Below are 26,168 nucleotides of genomic sequence, written 5' to 3'. Positions count from 1 at the left end.
GCTTCACTCCATTCTCCACTCTCACAAGGACAAACACCAACCCAACAAACAACCAGGAGTCTACAAGATCCCCTGCGACTGCGGCAAAGTCTAGATAGGTGAAACCAGGTGCGATTTAGACACCCGACCTGAGGAACACAAGACCCACCACAGACGCAGCGACTGGGACAAGTCAGCCATCGTTAAATATGCTCAGCAAGAGCTATAACTCCTTTTTATCAATGATTTCTGTGTTCCTTTGTTATTTTGTCGTCCCCCCCCCCGCCTTCACTTGTGCGCCTTGAGCATCCCTAATGAGATATGGCGCCTAATAAATTGCATTTATTTTTATTATCATTTGGCATAATTCAAGGATGAGGAGAGAGATGCACAAGCATCACCAGGGGGCCTATTGCAGAAAGAGTTGCAATCAAACCCAACTCTGGGACTCGAATGCAACTCGATTTTTCAACCAATCAGGACTTGATTTTCTGGATGTGTTTGAATGCAACCATTTCTGCAACCTTCCCTTGATGGAAACATGCTAGAAATCAAATTATTATAAAGGGGAATTTAGGGGTTGTATCAGCTGTTTTCACCTCTTGATTATTTTTGATATCTGTGTTTTTGCTCCTAATAAAAGTTTGACTGTGCTTTAAAAAAATTGAAATTTTCTGAGAACCTAAAAGTGTATTACTTGACAAAATGTTAGATGATCACGGCCATGAACTCTTGAATGTCCACAAGAATGTCTACTTCAGTTCATGTTTTCCCATTGAAGTTGCATATTCAGTAGGTGATGCACATAAAAGTCTCTTTCTTCTTTCTTAGGTTTACCGTGGAAAACGCACACCAGCTGTAGACACGCTCTCTCTTGCCATTCCTAAAGGAGAGTGTTTTGGATTGCTTGGAGTTAATGGTAAGTTCATTTCTTCTTAGCTCCCTCATAACAAAAATTGTCAAGTCGAAATAAGCCAGATTTATAGATTTGAATATTTCATTTGAACTTCTCTTGTTTAGAAACATTGCTCATATTGATTTGTCATGATAACATGCAGAGCTGCCAACCAGTAGGATTTAACATATTTTGTAGGATTTTTGCAAGAGAATAGGACAGTAGAATTTATCTCAGTAAAATAGGATTTTTCTGAATTCTGACTATGTGTGTTGTGTGCTATATTATACATGTGTAAAACACTGTTGGTTTGATTGCTTGCATGTGTGCTTTTTAGTAAAACACAAACTGTCATTTTTGTTAGCAGACCATCTAATTGAGATTGTTAATATGATATAATAAAATAGCAAAAGGAATTGCATCAAAAGTCAATGGTACATAATAGCAAGGACACTAGACAAGAAGCTAATACAGGTAATGCACATGTAATTAAACTGTAAAGTTACTTGTTATTTTTATCGCTGGTGTGCTAGATTCTGTGCTGAAATTTTGCTAGTGATGTACGTTTGGGAAATATGGGATTTTTGTGTTGAAAATAGGATTTTTCAGAGAAAGTAGTAGGATTTTTTTTGCCCAATTAGGTTGGTAGCTCTGTAACATGGACAATGTTTTATAGGGTTGAGGACAAATTAGAACTCACCCATCATTTCATGCACACTTTGTTACAATTGCCCATAGTCATGTGGCTTTGTTTCATGTCAAATTCATTACTGTGTAATTGTATAGTGAAGAGTATTTTGCTAATTCTATTTCTCTGAATTTTATATATGTTTTTGTTGTTGTTATTCTGTTATCAGGTGCTGGAAAGACAACTACCTTTGGCATGTTAACTGGTGATGTAAGGATGTCAGCCGGTACAGCTTACATGGGAGGATGTGATATACAGACACAAAGGAGAAAAGTACAAGTTGCACTTCATATGAAAGCCTTTTTTTATGTTGACTTACATTAAATGGATAATCTCAATTTTAAGTGCAGTAGAGTATATTAAATAATGATGAGCATGTTAACTTATATGCTGTAAATGCTAATTTACTTCAATAACTCAAACAAGAAATGAAGCAAATAAAAGTCACTTAATTTTCTGCACTCTGGGTATTTGGAAGTAACCAAACCATCAGAGACGCAGTAATAAATTTCAGCAATAATTTTGGTAGCAAGAAGAATGAGTGAAAATGTGCAAAACGCAAATTTAGAAAAGTGTACTTAGCTGCTTTCAGCAGACGCATCTTATCAGCCCGAGGGTGAAAAGAGGAAGCATATAGCATGACCTTTGTTCTCATGGGGTTAACAGGCAGAAGTCCATGTCCATGGCTCACCAGGAGATGGCTCTATTGCTCATCAAATTTGTATACTAATTATTCGGGAGCGATTTATTGTCTCGCCTGCATAGCAGAGCGAGACTGTAGGCGCTGCTATTCCGACGGCGTCGGCGTCGTCAACATTGAAATCTTAACCAAGTTTCAGTTTTTGAAATGTCATCATAACCTAGAAAGTATATGGACCTAGTTCGTGAAACTTGGACATAAGGGTAATGGTGTATCATTGTAGATCCTGCCTGAGTTTCAGGTCACATGACCAAGGTCAAAGGTCACTTAGGGTCAACAAACTTTGACCATGTTGGTGTTATTAGTGAAATTGTCATAACTTAAAAATTTTATGGATCTAGTTCATGAAACTTGGACATAAGAGCAACCATGTATCATTGAAAATCATGCCCGAGTTTCAGGTCACATGACCAAGGTCAAATGTCACTTACATGTAGGGTCAACAAACTTTAACCATGTTGGGGGTATTTGTGAAATTGTCATCATAACTTAAAAGTTTATGGATCTAGTTCATGAAACTTGGACATAAGAGCAACCATGTATCCCTGAATATCCTATGCGAGTTTCAGGTCACATGACCAAGGTCAAAGGTCATTTAGGGTCAACGAACTTCGGTAATGTTGCGGGTATTTGTGGGATTGTCATAACTTTAAAAGTTTATTGATCTATTTCATGAAACTTGGACATAAGAGCAACCATGTATCCCTGAATATCCTGTGAGTTTCTGGAACATGACCAAGATCAAAGGTCATTTAAACTCTTGCCGTGTTGGGGGTATTTGTTGAATTGGCATCATAAGTTAGAAAGTTTATGGATCTAGTTCATGAAACATAGACATAAGGTTAATCAATTACAAATGATTGTTTTGCACACATCTTAGGTCACATGATCATGGTCAAAGGTCATTTTTGGTCAATGGACATAGTATTTTATTATCTTATTAATGTTTTCTTTTGTGAATAATTATTCAATAGCTGTTTTCAAAGTCAGCACTGCTGCTATATCGAATTGCGTAATGTAGGCGAGACTGCCAGAGGCGGTCCACTTGTTAGACAATAAGTAGCAAATCAAAGAGATGCATCCTGTTATCTCGTAAAATAAGTGAATCAGGTAAGTACTTTCATATAAGACAATATGACCTAGTAACTTATCGAATGCTCAATGCATATATTTTACAAGTAATCCTGTATCCATTCAGTAAATATATATTTGTTTTGTTTTTATTAAATACTTGTTTTCATTTTTCCTTAGGTGCAACAGCGAATAGGATATTGTCCCCAGGTAAAAATAAATATCACTTTTCTGTTTTTTTTTTTATGGCTTCATTTCATTACCATTCCATTGCCATTTTACTATATCAAAACTTATTCAGACGTGTTGGAAATAGTTGAAATTATTATTTGATGTAGATAATTTATATGTATCTTGAATAAAATGAAAGCCATTGTAATTTTGTTGTTCATTACATACAATGACTCTGACCTACGCATACCATAAGTATCTGACTATAAACCGCACCTTTTCCTCGGCGAGCAAGAGCCAAAAGTCGGGGTGCGATTAATTGAAATTGTTATTTGATGTAGATAATTTATATGTATCTTGAGTACAATGAAAGCCATTGTAATGGGCAAATACTCATCCAACCAAACTCAAATGTTTATCTCCTGCAAAAGAGGGTTGTCGAATAATTACACATTCTCATTATCAAGCCCATTCTAGCCCACTATTTAAACAACTCAATATATTAGATGTATACCAGTTAAATGACTGTATGTGTGCAATTCTCATATTTAAACATGTAAACTCTGAACTTCCTAAATACATGTACATATCTGATATGTTTGTAAAGAACAGTTTAACTCATACTTATAATATTAGAAACAGGAATCAATACCACAGATGGAATGTGAATACAGAATTTGCTTTTTATTCATGTAGGCATCATGCTCCTACAATCTGAAATTCACTCCCTACATGTATAACCTCAATTTTATTTTATAACAGATTTAAGCACAATGTAAAGCTAAATTTGATCAAATGTGACTCTCGTTGAATTTTAAATGATTTTTGTCTTCTTTCTACTCTCAATCCCCCCCTCTGCTTTTCATTCTCTCCTACCCTTTACATGTATGTTTGTTCTGGGTTTGTCTTGGTGCAAGATGCAATTCATTTTTATTTACTGAATATTTACTAAATTTGTTCTCTGCTTTTATTAATTGATCAAATCTTATGTTATTAAGGGAGCTGTCTTGACAAGACCTTTATGTTTTTTTTTACAGCTACAGTATACCTAATTTCAATACTTTTTCTATAACAATATGCATGTACATACTATTTAATTACTTTATTTTATCTTGAATTGCATGTTTTTTATCCAATGTGTTATAAAATGTTTTTGATATTGGAATTGTATAAAGATGAACTGAACTAAATTTTGTTGTTCATTTCATACAATGACTCTGACCTACGCATACCATAAGTATTGGACTATAAACCGTACCTTTTCCTCGGTGAGCAAGAGCCAAAAGTCTGGGTGTGGTTAATCCACAGAGCTACATGTAGGTCTGAGCCAAACCAAACTCAGCCTGAAAATAAACCAAGACCACTACCAGTTTACAACTCGTTGGGTGGCCCAGCGTAACCCCTAGGGGGCAATGTCTTTTAGAGGGGTATGAGCTTGGGGTAAAAATGGAAGGGAACTATGACTACGGGTATCTTAATCGATAAATATCAATCAAAGTTTGATTACGGTAACAAACGCACCTACCTTCATGAAACTTAAATTGACTTTATGAATAGTGTGACTTTGTTGTCATTGATTCAAAGCGGCAAAGTTCAGACAGATGCCAATCAACAGCACAGGGCAGCTGAATAAGACCTGCATGTTTATTGCAACGTCAACGTACATGTAAGCTGGCACTATTCAGCTTACCGTCGCAGTTATTCCGTTTGACAATGGGTCTTATTTGAAAATTTTGTGCCATCGAGTAGTAAGGTACACAAAATAAAGTTTAAGTTTCATGAACTTCATGTCATAATTTCAATTTCATACATTTCATGATTACCTGTATTATTATTTTGATGTTCTCTGTCACGCCTACCAATGTTGATGCTGGTATCGGTATCATGATGTATTGATATGTACCTTACTTGCAACGTACAGCGGTAGTGTTGTGTGTGTGTGAGGTGAGTGTATAAGTAGCCAATAATGTCGGAAACTGTCTTTCATGATCAGTTGCAGATGAATTGATGAAGCGCTGATTTCCCATCATTTTTGGTTCTTTTTTCCTTAATTTCTTAAATATGCATATAAGGGATAGAAAGTCAGTTTGATGACATTTTTTTGTGTGATTCTTCCGAATATGGGGATGCTGTTAATTTACAAGTGCAGTTTATAGTCCGATACTTACGGTACTTGAATAAAAATATTATGCATAAAGGATTCGTTGCCTTCTGAGAAGTTGAAGAATTTTATTAATGATTCCATAATAAAAAAAATTCAAGAAATATGTCAGGAGATATGATTCTGAAATTATATTACTTTGATAGAAATGTCATTATTTTTCCTTTTACCCGTGTTTGCCTCATTAGTTTGATGCTCTAGTAGAACTACTGACCGGTCGTGAAGTCCTCATGTTGTTTGCTCGTCTGAGGGGAATCCCCAGTAGTCAACTGATGTCTATTGTAGATCATACTATTGATCATCTGAACCTAAACAAGTGGCAGGATAAACTATGTGGCACTTACAGGTAATTCATGATACACAGTATATTTTTGTCATTCATCAAGTGTCTCAGGAAACATCTCCTTGGGTTTTTTTTTTTCATTATTGAATTTTCTCTCATATATTTATTTGTTTATTTTATTTCCAGATTCAAATTAAACATTACAAGAGAAATATAAGATTGAGCACCAGCCAGTGCCTTGGGATCACCTAAAAGAATTTAAAAATTCTGTTGAGAGGTCCTCCACATTGGCTGGTGCCTACATAGAATAACATAAAATAGAAATAACATGTAATTATAATCAAACTTCTGAATAAATTAACCTTCATTGTAATATGAAGAGAAACAAAATAAAAACTTAGTGATTGTATCAAAACAATAAAGAATGCTAGTAAGATCAAACCAGTTTTTCAAATCAGAAAAAAGCGGTAGGTCAATTGGTTATGACGTTGATCATGTTCATGTGCAAGTATAACAAAAAAAACAAGAGTACGTATGCAACAAATAATAAGAAAATCAGATAATCAAGATTTATACCCAAAGTTTAATCAGTGAAAAGGCTTCTTAGATATACAAGTGTGGTGAGTGATTGTATTAGGGACCGTTCTTGTATTACGGAATGCACGCATTTATGCATTAGAAAATAATTTCCAGAAGCTTAAAATTTTGCAACATCCTTCTAAACGAAAGTTGTCGGGAAGTTGAATAGAAAAATTATGAAGAATGATCAAAACACATTTTCAAAGTCTTTATTTTCTCAAAACAACAAAATATGGTCAAAATAGCTGATCAGTCCTGTGTCAGTTATTCTATAAATTTTCCAACTTTTCCCATAGAAAACACACGTTCGGTAATACAATACCATTTTCAGGTGACTAGAGTATTCCACATGGAAAGAGGGGTGCGATTGGAAGCTGACATAAAAAAAGGGCAACTGATCTTGTCAAAAAAATTTACATCTTTATTATTTGTTGGTATTTGTGTATTTTTGGTGGAAGTTTGATGCATTTTAAGAAAATATTGAGTATGATATGATTGAATTTATGAAAAATGTTTGGTAATACGTTCTACTACCATACCAATTGAATTTTAAGCTTAAGCAAGGGATAAAGAAGACAAATAAGTAAATAAAAACTCTTGTCAGGTCCCTGTGTTTATTCCACTCTGGTTCCCTAGTTCAGCCGTCAGATGGTCTATCTCGAAAATCGCTGTTCTGAGAAAAATTATTTTAAAGTTTAGAGGTTTGAGCTTTTTTATGAGATGGAAATAATGCATTTTTAGCAAGGGGAAAAGGAGAAGCACAATAAACACTAATAACTGAAGAATATTTAGCTTATATGGGGTTTTAATTATGAAATAAATGAGATTTTTGTGTAGATAGACTGTTTAACCACAGCACATGTATACACTCATACTACACATCATAAGATGGTAAAATGATCAATCTTCTTGATAGACCATTTTACCATCTTACCCCAATGCACAACATTCTTCAGCGATTTTCGAGATAGACCAATTTACCATCTGACGGCCGTGTGACGTGGCGGTAAACTGGTCTTACTTGAAGATAGATCATTTTACCATCTGACAGCGATAATTCAAAAATCTCAATTAAGAAGGATAAATGGTTTATATAAGAGATAGCTTGTTTTACCTTCAAACGATATTACCGACAATGGGATAACTCAAAGATAGACCATTTTACCATCAAATCTGAATGAGAAATACAAAAAAGTACCAAGATAGCGGAAATTATCTTTAAATCAAGACATGATGGGATTTTCTCGATAGCACCATTGGAAAGAGCGCCCTCACATTACAAGGAATGTGAATTTACCTCAAAAAGTCAAATTTTCGAGTTAGACCATTTTACCATATAAAGTGGCCCACGCTTTTGATAATTGCTCACATCTAGTCGGTATTTTTCTGGACTTCTCCAAGGCCTTCGACACCATTAACCATGATATTTTATTACATAAACTTTCTCATTATGGGGTGCGCGGGAAGGCCTTGGAGTGGTTCAGAAGCTACTTGTCTGATAGACGCCAATTTGTATCTTTGAATGGTCATGCATCCAACATGCAATCTATTAATTGTGGAGTCCCGCAAGGCAGTTTGTTAGGCCCGTTATTATTTATCATCTATATTAATGACTTTTGTAAATCATCTGATGTCCTTTCGTTTATACTCTTTGCAGACGATTCCAATATATTTTATTCCCATAAAAATCCATATACCTTAGTAAATACTATTAATAATGAACTTTTAAAAGTCACAGAATGGATAAGATCCAACAAATTGTCTCTTAATCTACTTAAAACTAAATATATGCTATTTAGCAATTCCATTGATACACTTCCGATGGACATTGTTTTAGATGACACTAATTTAGAAAGTGTCACATTCATAAAATTTCTCGGTGTTACCGTTGATAATAAGCTTTCCTGGAAATACCACATAGATTGTACTTGTAAGATTATTTCGCGAAATATTGGCATTATCAATAAATTGAAATATCATTTTTCATCGTCGTCACTTTTAATGCTATATTCTTCTTTGATCCTACCTTACTTGAATTATGGGATACTTGCCTGGGGCAGCACACACCAAACCATTTTAGATAGACTGTTGTTACTGCAAAAGAAGTCCCTTCGTATTATTCATAATTCAGCTTTTCGTTCACACACTGACCCACTATTTTTTGACAGCAAATTGCTGAAGATAAGCGACCTATACTTATTTCATTTAGGGCAATTTATGTTTAAATTTAACAAAAATATCCTTCAACGTGTATTTGATTCTATGTTTCCTCTTAATCGGTCTTTTCATAATTACCCTACGAGGCAATCTAACGAATTTCATTTACCCCGTTTTAGAACTTTATTGGCAAAGAGTACATTTATGTTCGATGGCCCTAGTTTTTGGAACTCCCTCGACAATAACATAAAAAACAGCCCTTCCATACATTCTTTTAAAAGAAAACTGAAAAACTTCTTACTTAAATCCTACCGAGGTCTTCATTACTAATTCCCGCTCGTTACCACCCCCTCTCAGACATCTAGTTATTTTTATTAGTCTTTATCATCTTGTTTTATTCTCTAATTTCGGTCGCAATTCGTCCTGTTTCTATTTAAGTTTACTTCTCCTTTTGTCGTCCTGTTCTTGTTCTTGTTTTTTTTTTTTCTTCGTGGTATTTTACTCTTTATTAGTTTTGTCTTGTTTTGTGTGTTATCTTGTTCTTTTTAATCTATTCAGTAAGTCTCCGTAGGCAAATAGCAACCATTGCGTCTCTCCCCCCCCCCTCTTTCTTTCTCTCTCTCCTCTTTTCTCTTCTTTGAGGGAGGTTCACATTATACAAGCTTTGCTTTTGAGTGAATCTCCTATTTCCACAGATACCTTTTTTTTCTATTTGAATTATATTTAATAATTTGTCTACGAAATGCACCACATTTTGTATATATCTTTATATGTTAATTATCATGAATGTTTTTTACTATGATTATAAAGACAATGATTTGTATCGCAAATATTTGTTACAATGTATGAAAATGATTTGTATCAATATTTATGTTATTTCTGTTGGAAATAAATCTGAATCTGAATCTGAATCTGAAAACCATCTGACGGCCGAGTTGTTCCCAAATCTACAAGGCATGGGGGTACTAGCTTTTGCTCATGGTGATCTAACCCTGTTCTTTGAAATGATCTTCCCCTGGTGAATGCACTTCCATTGACACATTTAAACATTACCTAAAGATGCGTCTAGAAAACTATATTGAATGCTTCCTACTCTTAGTTGTCATTTCTTTTTATTTATCATTGTATAGTGCATTATCTCTTCATTCTTTCACTGTGCTTTGGACACTACTCTGCAGAGTGAATTTACAGCATTACACATCCCATCTATTATTATTCTATTTATCATTTACTTTCTGAGACTTCAAAATTTATCAGACCGTTATGATGTCAAATAATAATGCACTTCCCCATATTTTTGATGCCATGTTCCCTAAAAATCAATTTTATCATACATGTAACTACCCCACGAGACACTCTGACGAACTTCACATTCCACTTTACAGAACTTTACTGGCCAAAAATACATTCCTTTTCAACGGTCCTAAATTCTGGAACTCACTAGCTAATAATATTAAAGAGAGTGTCTCCTTAAATTCATTCAAACATAAACTCAAACTTATCCTGCTTAATTCCTATAATTCTTCGCAACAGAACTAACACTTCATTATCTTGATTTTAATCATTACATTTTTCACTCTTATTGTTTTATCTTTTTTCATCTGATATTGTCCAGTTATATCATCTTTTGTCATTTCACCAGATCAAGCTGGTTCGTGGTCAGCCCTTTACCATTCTTAGTTTTCCTCCTTTTATAAAGTAGTTATCTTGTCTTGTACTGTCCTGTCTTTTGTTTTGTCTTGTCTTCTATGTCTTGTCATCCCCTCTCTCTCTTTCTGTTTTTTTTTTCTTTTTTTTTTCTTTCCTTTCTTCTGTCTTGCGCAGCACATCCTTTACTACGAAGACCTCTTTGTGTGAAAAGCTTTGCATTAGTTCAGTAATTATAATTGCATCCGTATGATTTCTTTTGTTCTCTTTTTCTTTCCTGTAATACATATATGTACGCATATCAGAATAAGTCTACTATACTTTTTTCATTTCCAAGGGGGATCCACACTTTACAAGCTTTACAAGCTTTGCTTTTTAGTGGATCCCCCTCATTTCCATTTATGCTCTATATTATACTGGTTTTTTCTGTGTTTTTTTTACGAAGTAAGAATGCCCTTCTGTAAAATTGTACTTGATTTGTATTACTTTATATTACTTTGCATTATGTTTTGAATGGAAATGAAATAAAAAGAATTGAAACTGTAAATTTAGAGAGTTATTTCAATGTTTTTCTTTTGGAATATTCTTGATCAGCCTGATTGGGAGATCAACTCTGAAAACCTATTGTATATTGAACTGGTATATTCATGTGCTATATTATTCCTTGAATGTACAAACAATTTATTACATTTTTGTTTTATTCATTGAAATAGCATATCCTTGTCATGGTTCCTTTTAAATATTGTATGTGAGCTTAGCTGATAATGCAGTGTTATTTATTTTGCTAATTATTTTATTTCACTTTTTTCTCTTAGTGGTGGAAATAAGAGAAAATTGAGCACCGCAGTAGCTCTGGTTGGCAACCCGCCCATTGTTCTTCTTGTAAGCACATCATTTCTCTTTCATTTTTATATTTTATTATATATGATGTAGCAGCATTTGGTTTGTTTTAATCTCTGTAATCTACATGTACATGCACAGTGTATGTGTCATAAATCATTTCTTAACATTTAATATAACATGGAGACTTCAGTGTTGAATATTCGACAAAGTGAAGGGAGAAAGATTGTTTGAACCAGAATTGTCCCTTCTATGCATTTTCAAAAGCTGTTCAGTGGAATTCAGTTCTAGTAGGACCTCAGCCGTGAAAAGATTCATGTATTTATTCAGAGGATCTAGTTGTTCCAGAGTTCGAACCATAACAAAATTATATGTCAAGAATAGTATGATTATAAGAGCTCTTTGAAGTGGGTTTCATAGTAAGTTTGCCTTCATTTGCCTTCAATGGTAAGCATACACTGTGCGAACTATTTACATTTTAGTTTAAACAAATTAGTATTAACTTTGTCTCTTCTTACTTCATTGGTAAATTTGTTGTACATGTATGTCTTGTGTATTACAAAACGTTGACCATTGGCAATTTGCCTCCCCAGTTATAAAAGGCCATTGTTAGTTTGCAAAACAGCCCTGTAAATTGTCCTTGGGTCCAGTGCAAAGTGTGATTTGACTTGACTGAATATAATTGAGTAGAAAAGCCAGAGACAAACATTTCTGATATTTTTCCCCTTGGTATGTATAGGATGAGCCAACATCTGGTATGGATCCTAAAGCTCGTCGTTATCTCTGGGATTCACTGACATCCATCATGGAAGGAGGACGCTCTATCATCCTCACATCACATAGGTAACAAACTTTCTATTTTACCATCCTGTTAGGGTTTATTATTTCATTTTAAGTCTAAATTAAGAGCAGCAGTGTATCCCTGAATACCCTGTTGCATTTCAGGAACATGGCCAAGATCAAAGCTCATTTAAAGGTCAATAATAGCATAATATTTTAATAGAATACTTGTACTTACATTCTTCTCTGGTATTTTAGTTCTGTTTGTATATTGAAGCCTTATGTTTTTTATACACCCGGCCTATGGGATGTATTAAGGTATCATGCTCGGTGTCCGTCCATCTGTCCATTTGTCCGTTAACTTTTATTTGCAAACATGATAACTTTAGTTTAACTTAACCTAGGCTCATATACGATAATTTGGTGTGTATGACACTAGCATGGGTTCCAGGAAGCATATCAATTTTGAGGTCAGAAGGTCAAAGGTCACAGTGACATGTTTTCATCTTGCCCTTCTGTAATAATAATAATGATACATGAGATTTGTATAGGGCACTTTGCATCTTGATTAGAAGCTCAAGGCGCTTTAGAGCAGAACAATAACAAATGCTATTTACATATAATTCATGTCTGAACAATAATTCAATGTCTATCAAAAAGCACTCTGAAACGGGTATGTTTTCAGGTTGCCCTTGAAGGTGGTCACTGAAGTCTGGGTTTTCAAACTCTGTGGAAGAGAATTCCACAGGTTGGGCCCTGCATGAGCAAAGGCCCGTTCCCCGCATGATTTCTTAGCAACTGAAATTTACCATCAATAACTGGGATACATCCTTGTATAATCTATTGCTATTCATCCACATGAATGGCTACACCAAAGACAATAGCACACAAAATTTCTTGTGCGGAATTCATCTTCCCCCTGGCTTCACTTCCAGTTACTCATGCAAAGAGCCTCCATCTTCCTCTTTTCACTTCGTGCTCAACGAGTTTGGACGTCTTCAGATAAGTGCTTCTAATCAACTTTAAAATTTAATGTTTGGTTGCTCTTACAGCAGACGTTTTTTATTCCTATTTGACACTTTTTGGTTTTATATCAAACTGAGTTTACCTTTATTACACTCGCGCGAGTATTTCGTTAAAATTAAGATTCTTTTGGACGTCTCGTTTTGAGCTTTTGTTTTCCTTTACACATCACTCGCATGGGCGGAGAGCTCAATAGCTCCTCCGTAGTATCCCTCACGCTCCTTTTATCTTGTGTTGGTAGTGTTGTGTGTGACGCTGGTCTACAATTTTTCTTGCTGTGTATTGAATTTTTTATTCTCGCCTTTTCTTGAATTAATTCTCGTTCTGCCTTCTCCCCCTTATGCAGGTGGAGTTGTTTTGGCATCGCCATTAATTGAAATTTTATTTTGTTTTGAAACGGCCGGTCTCTTATAAAGAGTTACTATCTTGTTTCTTTGGTAGGGTGTTATTCAATCTTGTTGTATTGTTTATTAACTGCCCTTTGTTATCAAATTAATTACTTTACTTAAATAATTTGTGTGATTGATTAATTGTTTACTCCCGTCCTAGAAATTTTTTCTAAGAAATTAATTAATCAATTGATTAATTAGCAATATTATCTCTTCTTAATTAAAAACAGAGTGAGATCATTTGCCTAGGGCTAAGAAAAGAGTGGAACTGTGGAATCGCGTCCACGTGCCTGTAAAAAGGAAGGGTGGAACCGTGGAGTCGCGTCCACGTGCCCAAGAGGGTTGAACCGTGCCCGCTTGCCTGAGCGACATGATCAGATTCGGGAGACGTTTCTCATGTGAGATATCACGTCCCCCTCCAGCCTCTTGTGCCTTCTTCTGCTCCCTTGGTAGAGCCCATTAAAGAAGAGGAAGAAAACCTAGGTCATTAGCCCCGTTAATCCGGGCAGACTTTTCTTTCTAATTTTTGTGCCAATGGCCAGGCGTCGCAACTCTATACATTGCTCAGAGCTGCCGACCATTAGGTAAAAAGCCAAATTATTTTCACACCAAATTACGCCAGTACGCTTTTGACATCTGTTACCACGCTTTTCAGCGCCAATAGCTATGTACAAAATTTTTATGTAGAGATAGTACATTGCGCAGTGGCGAACTCATCCGAGGGCGGCAAATACTGCCATTGCATGCACCATTGTGTGCATCTTAAAGAAGAATGAAACCCTTGGAACAAGTGGGCTTGTGTTGAAAGAGAAAAATCAAAGAATAAGATCAAAGAAAGTTTGAGAAAAATGGGACAAATAATAAGAAAGTGTCTTAATCTCCCTAAATTTTTGCGCACTTATTTTTCTAGACATGCCTCCCTTCACGTTGAATCCGTGTTGGTCTAGCAAATCAAATGAATATATCCCAGTTATTGACAGTAAATTATGAAAATACTTACCATGATTTTCTTATTTACGAAATAACTGGATATAATCATTTGAACCCTCCCACCTGCCCCTCACCTTGCATGGCAACATGTCTCAGTGTTCATGCTCGTAAGAGGAAGATGGAGGCTCTGTGCATGAGTGACTGGTCATGACGCTCGGTTGGAGATGAATACCGCGCAAGGAATTTTGTGTGTTATTGTCTTCGGTGTAGCCATTCATGTGGATGAATAGCAATACTGTAGATTAAAAGGCTGTATCCAGTTATTTCGTAAGTAAGAACATCAGTAAGTATTTTCATGATTCTTAAGAGATTAGATGATGAGGATCGTAAGGTTTTTAAGGGTCAGTAATTATGCATCAAAGACCTATTGTAACTGGGGAAGTTCCATTGACTATATGAAAAATCAAAAGAAAAGACTATGCGTTCCTTCAGGGGCAACTAGTGAAGAGTTGTCAGTATAGGGGTGATGTGGCTGCGCTTGCTAGATAGAGTTACAATACTATAACGTGCAGCTGCATTTTGCAACCTCTGCAATTTCAGAAGTTGAGAATCTGGTAAAAGAGGCTATAGTCATTGTAAACGCGATAACTTCAGTTTAACTTAACCTAGGTTCATATGTAATTTGGTGTGTATGATACTAGCATGGATCCCACGAATCCTATAGATTTTGAGGTCGGGCGGTCAAAGGTCAAGTTACCACCTTACAGTTTTCTTGCTTGACCAATAACTCCTTTTTCTTTGTTACAGACGGGCGTATTATGTGCTCGCCCCAGCGACACTCATGTTTTTTCAATGTTAGGTGCTTTCTTTTGAATGTGTGTATTTCATGGCAGTGTTATCTATTTTATTTCAGGAGAACATACCGTGTGAGTAAACAAAAACTTGACACCTCATAAATCCCCAAGTTAAAGGTCAAGTCCACCCCAGAAAAATGTTGATTGAATAAATAGAGGAAAATCAAACTATCAGAACGCTGAAAATTTCATCAAAATCGGATGTAGAATAAGAAAGTTATGGCATTTTAAAGTTTCCCTCATTTTTCACAAAACAGTGATATGCACAACTCAGTGACATGCAGATGAGTCGGTCAATGATGTCCATCACTCACTATTTCTTTTGTTTTCTATTGTTTGAATTATACAATATTTCATTTTTTACAAATTGGACAATAAGGACCAACTTGACTGAACCATATAGTATTAAACAATGCTAATTCCACACGTTCATGGAGGAAATAACCATTGTTTCACATGACAATGAGGAGAAAATTAGAATATTTCATGAAATAAAAAACAAAAGAAATGGTGAGAGGATGACGTCATCAGTCTCCTCATTTGCATACCGACCAGGATGTGCATATAACTGTTTTGTGAAATTAAGCGAAACTGTAAAATGTCATAACTTTCTTATTTTACATCCGATTATGATGAAATTTTCAGTGTCATGCTTGTTGGATTTTTATCTTTTAATTCAAATCAACTTTCTGTTGGGGTGGACTTGTCCTTTAAGGAAGAATATGTCATTAACACACAAGTACTATATATGGCTTGAAAAAGTATGGGCTCCCAAATAATTTGAATATGCGGTTTAATATGTTTGGATGATCAGGAGGTATTCTCTGCAAAGTAAGGCATGACTGCAATGAATTAATTCAGATGTCAATGATGTCACAATCCTGCAAGAGTTTCATTAAAATTAATTTCAAAACATTATGCATATACATTTAAAATTGTCCTATTGTCAGACTCTGCAAAAAATATGAAAATAATTGATTTTCATGAAAAATCTAAGGGAGCCGCCAAAATTGTCAATTTTGAACACAATTTGGCAAAGGGAACATCAAGATTCATGAACTATACACTTCAAGCAATACAAAAAAGTTAATTAAAAAATATATTATGATGGTGCAATGGAACCCCCTCTTTTTACTTGACTAATGCAGTCATACATGGTATTAGTTTGTTGTTGAAAACTAGGCTGAAAAAGTAGCCTAATTGCCCAGTGAGCAATTAATCTTAGCCGAAATTATTAGCAGAGACATAATGAAGATGAAAATAAATTGTTTGGAAGATTTAGTATCATGCAAAATGCAGGGAACATCAATAAAGAAAACGTATCATTCACACACCTCAGTTAAATGGTGAAAAACAGGCCAAAAACACATGATTTCTATGTATGCACCATATTGAAAAGGGGCCTGAAACCACAGTCTGTAATGTCATTTCAAATTACAGACATATTTTTTCACAAAGTATAGATATAGATGAAGGGAACAATATTATGCTTGACAGGAAATATATCAAAGAAAGTACACTAAAAAGAAAATAAATTTCTTAATCGATTTTCAACAATTTTTTAACCAGAAATCACCCAAACTAATGATATGCAAATTTCATGACCTAATTAGCATATGTAAACAATACTATATTTTTTATTTCAATTGTTCCTGAAATTTTGCATGTCTATTGAACACTACTTGAACAGTATGTTTTGAAAGTTTCATTAAAAGAATCATGGTTTGGTTGAGATATTCTCCCTTGACTTCATGCTATGTGTAGAATGTCTAAAAAATTGTGAAATAAGGCCATAATGTAGTGACATCATATATTTCGTCATTTTGGCGGGAAGACCATGGATAATACCCCGCAGCAATGCATTTTTGTGATATTCAGGGTCCATGCCATCTAGCTATGGGGTCATTTGCCTGTCTGGCTTTCGGTTGAATAAATCTCCTGGGATGCCAGACAACAAGGTCGTAAGCCCCGCATAGCCAGGCAGACCTCTCTTTATAATTCTTGTGCCGATGGCCAGGTGTCGCAACACTTTAGGTTGCTCCAGAACGCCTTTGAGCAGTGCGGGTTTATACCCCCATGCTCCACGTCATCTTCAGCCGCTGGTGTCCCCGAGCACCGAGCGGATCAAACAGATGCCCGCCATCTCACATCCTGGGGAGCCTCCAGCGATTCGTCTAAATCGCCGGCCCACTCTCCTGCACGGGAAACCCCTGCTAATACACAGGTGCTACCGACACATGGGATTCATTGGCCTCCATCCTCCCGTCGCTTGAGGCGTCACATCCTGCTCGAATTACGGGATGTATACTTTCACATCCCCATTCATCTGCCTCGCGTGATCTACTGGGATTTTCAGTCATGGGATACGAGGTATTGATAGCGGGCCTTCCTGTTCGGTCTGCGACCATTGCCCAGGGTGTTCACCAAAGTGATCACCGCTGTGGCAACCTCAAAAAGCCGAGCCCTGCGGCTGTTTGTTTATCTAAACGACTGGCTACTTGTCGCAGACTCTGACGTGAAGCTTCCCTCTCATCTCGCCCAACTCCTTCTGGTAACTCAGGTGTGACGGTTTGTCGTCAACTGGGAGAAATCAGAGCTTACTCCCCGCTTACTTCCCTCTCACTTTTACTTAGAGATAGACATTCTGAGCCAGATCGCTCGACCTAGTTCCGACAGGGTATGGTCGATCACATCCCTTGCTCGCCACTTGAGGGCCCGTGTCTGGCTACGACTGTTGGGTTACTTGGCCAGTCTAGTCAACATTTTATCAGATTGTCGCCTAGACATGAGCTCATCCCAGAGGCATCTTCTTTGCCATTACAAGCCTGGTGTAGACTCGCTGTATTTAAGGATCCCCACTCCCGGCGTATATCTGACGCAGCCTAGCCCCATGGACCCGCACGTCGCTTGTGGCTCAGGGCTAGCCACTTCCCACTTCTCTCCTGTCTGCCTCGATGGCCACAGACGCCTCGCTCTTGGGCTGGGGCGGTCACTATGCGGGGGAGATGGGGTCGGGGGTCTGATCCCAACTGCACACCCTGCCGCATATGAATGTACTGGAGATATGAGCTCTCCCCCCGACACTCCAAGCACAAGCTTGTTGGCTGGACTGTGTTAATCTGCACAACAGGTCTGTTAATCCGCACAACAGGTCGCCAACAGGTCTGTTGCAGCTTACATAAATCGCAACCTGGCGATCTCTCTAGTAAGACGCACAGGGAGATGGTGCTATTATGCAAGAAGTTTTGTGTCTATTGTTTCGGTGTGCAAGTTAATTAGCATTAACTAGGGTAAATTAAGTAGATGTATCCGGTTATTTCTTAAATAAGAAAATCAGGTAGGTAGTTTCATGTTTCTAGTAATTTACATTATAATTGTAAAAATGTTATCAATAGTACCAATTTTTACTATCAATTCTTCATTGAAAAGGGATTTGCAAATATGCTTACTAACTTATGTAGGATTATGACATTATTAGCATCTGGATTCATTGCAGTCATGCCTTAGTTTGGCACAAATCAAAATTTACATCACTGCAAAGAATACCTCCTGATCACCCAAGCGTTAACATATAAATATGGTATCAAATTATTTGGGACATGGTACTTTTTCCAGCCATTTATAATGATTATGCGTTCATGACATATTTTTCTTAAATTGGGGATTTATAGGTGTCAAGTTTTATTTGACTCACACAGTAGTGTGAATAAATGTTGTATTTCATGAACACAAGGATATTCAATATAAGCTTTGGATTCAATGCAGAATAACATTTCCTCAAATCATTTTGTCTGTAATACAGTATGGAAGAGTGTGAAGCTCTTTGTACTAGACTGGCTATAATGGTCAATGGACAGTTCAAATGCCTTGGAAGTACACAGCATCTTAAGTCCAGGTAAGTGCCGGGGGGGGGGGGCACTTCCATTGACGAGTGGATAGCACGCGTGAACATGGGGTTTTGAAAAGCACCCTAAATAAGTATTTTTCGTGTTCTGAAAATGCACCTCTTTACAAGTATTGGCGTGTGAAACCCTACCCTTAATAAGTATTGAAAACAAAACGGCCAAGTATTCCATGAATTGACCCCCTAAACAAGTGCAGCGATATTTTAATTGTTATGTCACGGACGTGATAACGGACATCGGCTTTACTGTTACATTGGGTTTAGTACCGCCCCACCTCCCACACCTCACTCAAATCATACTCTAAACACATAGTGTTGGGGCAAAAAGAACATCCCTTATAAAGCATTTTAGTCTTGTTTATACCCTTGCAAATTGGACCGTAAACACATAGTATTCTTAGCAAAATATATACCTCTTTTTCAGTATTTTTGGCACCTTTATTATGTTATGTACGTAACGCAGAGCTACCAACCAGTACGTTTTTCCATCCAAAATACGACAGTACATTTTTTCTTTAAAAAATATGATTTTGTAAAAAAAAAAAAAAATTTAACAAAATTGTAATTTATTGAGAAAAATCATCCCTATACAGTATGTCTCTATTTTATAAAACTTTCACATATATTTTGGATCAATGTAATTTCAGGTAACTTTTTTTTTCAATCATTTTGTTAAAACCAGGGTGAGATATACACATGTTTCGATGTTTAAAAACTTTTTTTTTAAACAAAATCATAATTTATTGAGAAATATCATCCCTATATGTCTCTATTTCATAAAACTTTCACAAATATGGTTATTGGATCAATGCAATTTCAGGTAACTTGTTTTTTTTTCCAATCATTTTGTTAAAACCAGGGTGAGATATGCACATGTTTCAATGTTTGTTTGTTTTTTCATCTGCAAGAGCAGTGCACATTTTAGCTGGCATACAGCTTGAGTGCAGTGATGAGCGCGCGCGCCACGCATTTTATTATGAAATACAGTTTTTTGGGGGAAAATAAAAATTTTTATGACTGAATACAATTTTTAATTCCCAGAGGTTGGCAGGTCTACTAACGTGTCCAAATTTGAAAAAGAGATCCTTTTTACGTGTTTCTTTGGTCGCGTGTGGTATCCACTCATCAATAGACATGCCCCCCTCCCCCCCGGGGGGGGGGGGGGTAAGTGATAGAAGAATGGATGAAAGGATTATTGAATATCCATTGGATGGAGTGATGGATGGAGTGATGGATGGAGTGATGGATGGATGGATGAAGGGATGGATGGAGTAGTGGATGAATGGGTGGGTGGATGCATGAATGGATGGATGGATGCAGAGCTGCCAACCATTAGGAAAAAAGCATAAGTTCTATGCATTTCACATCAAATTACACCACTATGCTGACCTTTTTCAGTGCCAATAGCTATATACAAAGTTTTAATACGCAGATTATACATTGTGCAGTGGCAAACTCATCTGAAGGCGGCAAATACTGCCACTGCGTGCATAATTCCTAAACATCCTGCCTGAGTTTCCGGTCACATGACCAAGGTCAAAGGTTATTTGTGGTCAATGAACTTTGGCCATGTTGGGGTATTTGTTGATTTCCATCATAACTCGGAAAGTATATGGATCTTGTCCATGAAACTTGGTCATAAGAGTAATTAAGCATCAGTGAACATCCTGCATGAGTTTCAGGTCACATGACCAAGGGCAATGAACTTTGGCTGTGTATGGGGTATTTGTTGAATTGCCATCATAACTTTAAAACTTTATGGATCTAGTTCATGAAATGTGGACATAAGGGTAATCAAGTATCACTGATTGTCTTGCACAAGTCTTCGGTCACACGATCTAGGTCAAATAGTATATTATTATCATATGGATAGTGTTTTTGTGAATTATTAATCTATAGTCGTTTTCAAAGTCAGCATTGCTCCTATATTGAATCACGTGATGCATGCATGACTGCCACAGGTGCTCCACTTGTTTTAACTTTTCATGTACCGTGGATTAGAATTTTTGTCACTTCTTTGGATTGTTAAAATAGATTATTTGATGTGATAAACTGCACAAGGATCAAACATTAATGATTTAACGGACCACGCCTGCTTATCCAGTTCATCAAAGCCTCCAAAGTTGCTACGCCACTGGGACAGTTTGCATTTGAACATCCTCTCCACCAGCGGGAATGTTGTGTATTGCTGCAAGAGAGGAGTTACAAGACCCCCTGAGAAACACCTTCTCTGACAATATGAGGGACCTACCCCTGCCTCGAATGAAAAACTTGGTACAACCAACTTCTCCAGGTGAAAACATTGACATAGACTCTTGACACCTATCTGATGAGGTAAAAAAGGTTTGTCAAGAAGGCAATGGCTGTCTCATCTCCAGGACCTAATCGTGTGCCATTTAAAGTATTTAGTTACTGTACCATGATTAGGAGGCTATTGTGGAGAAATAACGTGGTGCCAAAGGAATGGAATGAAGGTGTGAAGGTGTGTGTACATACCTAGAGAAGAGAATGCTTAGAGGATAGAATCATTCTGTCCAATATCTCTCCTTAATATTGACAGGAAGATCATGATGGGAATCCTTGCTGGGCATGTTTTCAAGTACCTACTTGTTAATGGATTTGTTGACACAGTTCAGAAGGCAGGAGTTCCAGTGTTTTCTGGCTGTGTTGAACACTCTGCAATGATATGGCACACAATTCAAGAGGCAAAGAGAAGGAAGATGGATCTATCAGTTCTATGGCTGGACTTGGCCAATTCATACGGTTCATTACCACACCCAATGATATGATTTACCTTGGATTTCTTCTACATTCCAGAGAAACTTGGTGATTTCCTAAAGTGTTAATTCCAGGATTTTAAGATGAGATTTTCTACAAAGAATATACAACAGCTTACCAGCCCCTCGAGTTAGGCATCTCGATGGGGTGTGCCATTTTGCCAATTCTATTTGTCATGGCAATGGAAGTCATAACTAGAGCTGCATGTTCCAGTTGTTGAGGTGTTAAGATCGAACCTGGACTCAAGCTGCCACCAATACGAGCTTTCATGGACGACCTTACCTTACTCAATCCATGCACAGCTGATGCACAAAAGGCTGTGAAGCGGCTAGATCAATTGATAAATTGGTGCAGGATGAAGTTCAAACCTAGGAAGTCAAGGAGTTTGACCATGAAGAAAGGAAAGGTAGATGACAGGACACACTGTAACGGTGGTGAGGTCATTCCATCAATATCAGATGACTCTGTTTAGAGCTTAGGGCGCTGGTTCACGAAGGAGCTATCTGACAAGAACCAGATAAAGGAGGTCCGAACGATGGTCGAGGATAGACTAAATCGTATCGATAGATGTACCCTCCTAAATAAACTCAAGTTGTGGTGCCTAAAGTTTGGTCTCTTCCCAATGATCATGTGGTCATTGATGATGTAAGAGATTGCAATGACGCATGTTGAGAGGATGGAGCAAAAAATCTCCGTGCACATCCGGAAGTGGCTTGGCATCACTCCATGCACAACAAATATAAGCTTCTATGTGTCTGATAGAAGGCTTGTATACATGGAGGCACAATGAGATCTTGAAAGTACTGAGCAATGCCCTAAAAATCACAATTGAGAAAGCAAACCAGACAAAACCAGACAAAGCAAACCAGACAAAAATGTGAAGGCTGGAACAAGTATTAGAGCCAACAGGAAAGCTAGACTACACGCAAGTAGGCTCCTTTGACTAGCAAGACACTGGCCGTTGGTCTCAGACTTGGATGAGCAGATGACCTTTCCAAGTGAGATCGCGACTACCAACATGTGACCAGATGCATGTATGGTAGTCTGATCGAAGCAGTCCAAGTCGGTCATCCTGTATGAACCGACTGTGCCATAGGAGGAGAACATTGAGACAGCCCATGAGTAGAAGACTTCAAAATATGCCAGAATTATCTCAGAATATCAGCAGAGGGGATGGAAGGTAGACTACTTCCCAGTGGAGATCGACTGCAGAGGATATGCGACAAAGTCTCTCCATTTCTTCCTCTCAAGGATGGGAATAACCAACAGAAGGAAGCTGGCTTTGGACTTAATGGAGATTGCTACATGGTCCTCAGCCTGGATTTGGAACAGATATAAAGCCAACTTACCAAACGAGCAGCTGGAGGTGGCATCTCGTCTTAATGCTGCTTGCCCGCCTCCTGCCTCATAGCAATATCGAGGATCCTCGACTGAGGATCCAGCTATTCTGGAGGACATTTCTTTGCACAAGGTGTGTTTTGATTATCTTGCGGTACTGGACTCCCAGTGACCACATGGGAATAGGCCTTGGTGACAAACCCGGAACAGGCTGGTGACAGCAAGCAGAGACTTGCATGACTTAGCCGGCAGCCCCAGCGGGGAGGAGGGGGTTGACTGCCCCTAACTCAGCCGTTTGTGGCACCCACTATATTGTTACAATTTCTGATAGACAAGAATACTCCCAGAGTGATCCGAGAGGGGGAGCGGAAGAATCACTCACACGGTCAGATGATACTGATATAAGGACTAGATTTCACCCCAGGACTACGATTGCGCCCAACCAGGTACCCTGTGTACCATGCAATAGACATTTCAACACCACCAAGGGTCTAAGAATCAACCAGGCGAAGGTAGGCTGCACTAGGAGAGCGACATCTAAGCAGCCTAGGAGTGAGCAGTGGGCTGAGCAAAGGAGTGATAAATCATGTGAGGCGCATGGAAATAGTGGCCAGGATGACAACCACAGTGCCATAAATTCCGACGCTACATCCCACAACCCAAGTAGCATGAGCAAACATAGTGAAGTGGCCTAATTCAAAGAGTAAAGACATTTGGGAAGCCATGGATGAACAGCTTGACAAGATACTGGTCAAATATATGAAGGGAAATGCTGAAGAGAAACTCTCTTCTATGATGGAGGCAATATACCAGTATGGGGTCGACAACTTTGGTCGTTCCAGTACGAAGCCACAGGTGGTTACATCAAGGCTGAGTAGAAGACAGCAAGAACTGCGCACACATTTAAGCAATTCATGTCAGAGCACTGACAGAATCAGAAGTCTGCGATAAGAAGTCCAACCTCCAAGTTACTTAGCGTCGAAAGGACCATGCAAGGATCAAGAAAGAGCCTTGTCAAAATCAAAGAAAACTTAAGGCCTATTATTAATTGAACTTTAAAAGAACACTTATAAACCAGTTTACGGTAACCCTTTCTAGGCCGGGGGGGGGGCCTTGCCCCCCACTTCAATTCTTGCAATATATTTGCTGCGCGAATTTTTTTTACCGCGCCGCTCACGGACTTTTTACTCTTAAGTCTTGTGCATCTTTTGAAACCAATTTTGCGATGCCCAGGTACGCGGTTAAAAATTTCGCAACATTTTGTAAGTGCATGTCAGACAAAAAATTGTTTTTAAAAAGTGATTTTGTGTACAAAGTCAATGCAAATGGATGGATGGGTGAAAGGATTGATGGACTGATGAAAACATTGATGGAGTGATGGATGGGTGGGTAGATAGATGGATTATGGAAAGGATTGATGGAGTGATGTATGGATTGATACATTGATGGATGTTAAATGAGTAAGATGATCAGGTAAATGTGTGGATAGATGATATATATAAATTGATAAAAAGATTAATGGTTAGATGAGTGGTGGATAGATGGATAAAAATGTGAAAAAAATGTACAGATGGATAGATGAATGGATAAATGGAGGCATTGATAGTAAAAGTAAATCAATCCATTATTATCAAAATGAACTTTAGACTAATGCTAGATTGTCACTTGTAATTGTTTGCATTTCATTTAAGCTTGAATGGAGTGATTAATAGTGTTATTAACATTTAAGAAATAATATCTTACCCATGGAATAAACACTTTTCATCAGCACACTATGTTCTTATTACACCCTCCTTATTGAAACCACAAATTGAAAATAGCAGTGGTGTGATCAATCAAGGAGTGGTATATTGTGATCTTTGATACAACCGCATCCTTAAAACAGTAGAAAGTTGACTGTGGTAATTGCTATTATCATTATGTACTATCCTTTTCTCTCAAACAGATTTGGTACTGGTTATACCCTGATCATAAAAACAAGTACCCCAGCATTAATTGAAACCACCAAAGCATTTATAGCCCAAGGTTTCCAGGGTGCAGTCTTACTTGAACAACATCAGGTTAGTATTCAGTCGGGCGCAGCGGGAGACCCCAATTTGCATCTGATTAATAACCCTTCTATTTCGAATTTGCAACAGACTTTATGGGTGATCAAAAACGTGGCCAATGAAAGTCAAAATCTTGTGTCTCTTATTGTGTCTTTTTGACGGCATTTCATGTGCTAAAATTTTCCACATTAACTAACATTTTCATGAACTTGATGTATATGAAAAAAATATTTGATTCTATGGTATAAAACTAAGATTTTATCATGTTTTCAAACGAGACTTGCCGAAAAAACAGGCTGCCTATTTGGGGAAACAACCTTGCACAAATGCTACACGTGTGAAAAGTATAGGTAAATGTTTATGAGGCTTCATTCCTTATATGGTATGATTTTTCTCTGGGCCGGTCTTATATGAAGATAGAAAATCATGATTTTGTACAAGCCTTAACAAAGAAAATTACACTCATCAAAACCTTGAGAAATTACATCATATGACATGACAGCAGGAAGCTGATTTCGCTAGCTCAGCTGTTCATGTGTTGTGCAAGGTTGTTGTGATGAACAAACTGATCGGCAAAAACTATCCCTTGCCATGCGAGATGTAATGTTCATTTCAAATTTTGCGCTGTGTGGAGTCGCAATTCCACACAGCGCAACACACTCAAATACGAACATGTGGGACTAGGATGCAATAGTTTGGATGCGTCATGATTATTTTGAACATTGACATTGCGCACAATCATATTGCATAAAATTTACATGGATATACAAATGATATTTTTTTGTATATATTCATAGCATTCATTTTGTAGCTGGTAAAGGAAAAAAGTGAATTTTATTTGAATTTTGTTACTCTGATTCTTTATTTTCAGACATAATGTCCTCCCTAAATATTCAAATTTTTAAGCTGATTTGTACAAAATTGGACTAGTGTACGGTTTAAAAATTTCTTAC

General features: G+C 37.3%; 1 protein-coding gene across 1 annotated transcript in view; it reads left to right on the top strand.

Moving 5' to 3' along the window:
• Positions 1 to 26,168, top strand: part of LOC129254230 (phospholipid-transporting ATPase ABCA3-like) — a 48,699-nt gene that overhangs the window by 9,773 nt on the left and 12,758 nt on the right. Inside the window, exons 2-9 of the mRNA XM_054892680.2 lie at positions 811 to 898; positions 1,732 to 1,835; positions 3,514 to 3,543; positions 5,854 to 6,011; positions 11,147 to 11,213; positions 11,911 to 12,014; positions 18,950 to 19,042; positions 25,113 to 25,227. Of these exons, the coding sequence (XP_054748655.2) occupies positions 811 to 898; positions 1,732 to 1,835; positions 3,514 to 3,543; positions 5,854 to 6,011; positions 11,147 to 11,213; positions 11,911 to 12,014; positions 18,950 to 19,042; positions 25,113 to 25,227 (759 nt within the window). The remainder of the gene's footprint in view (positions 1 to 810; positions 899 to 1,731; positions 1,836 to 3,513; positions 3,544 to 5,853; positions 6,012 to 11,146; positions 11,214 to 11,910; positions 12,015 to 18,949; positions 19,043 to 25,112; positions 25,228 to 26,168) is intronic.

This window comes from Lytechinus pictus, chromosome 2, assembly GCF_037042905.1.
Source record: "Lytechinus pictus isolate F3 Inbred chromosome 2, Lp3.0, whole genome shotgun sequence".
NCBI lineage: Eukaryota > Metazoa > Echinodermata > Echinoidea > Temnopleuroida > Toxopneustidae > Lytechinus > Lytechinus pictus.
The sequence above is the reverse complement of the archived record's forward strand: the minus strand, read 5'-3'. Positions and strand labels throughout refer to the sequence as shown.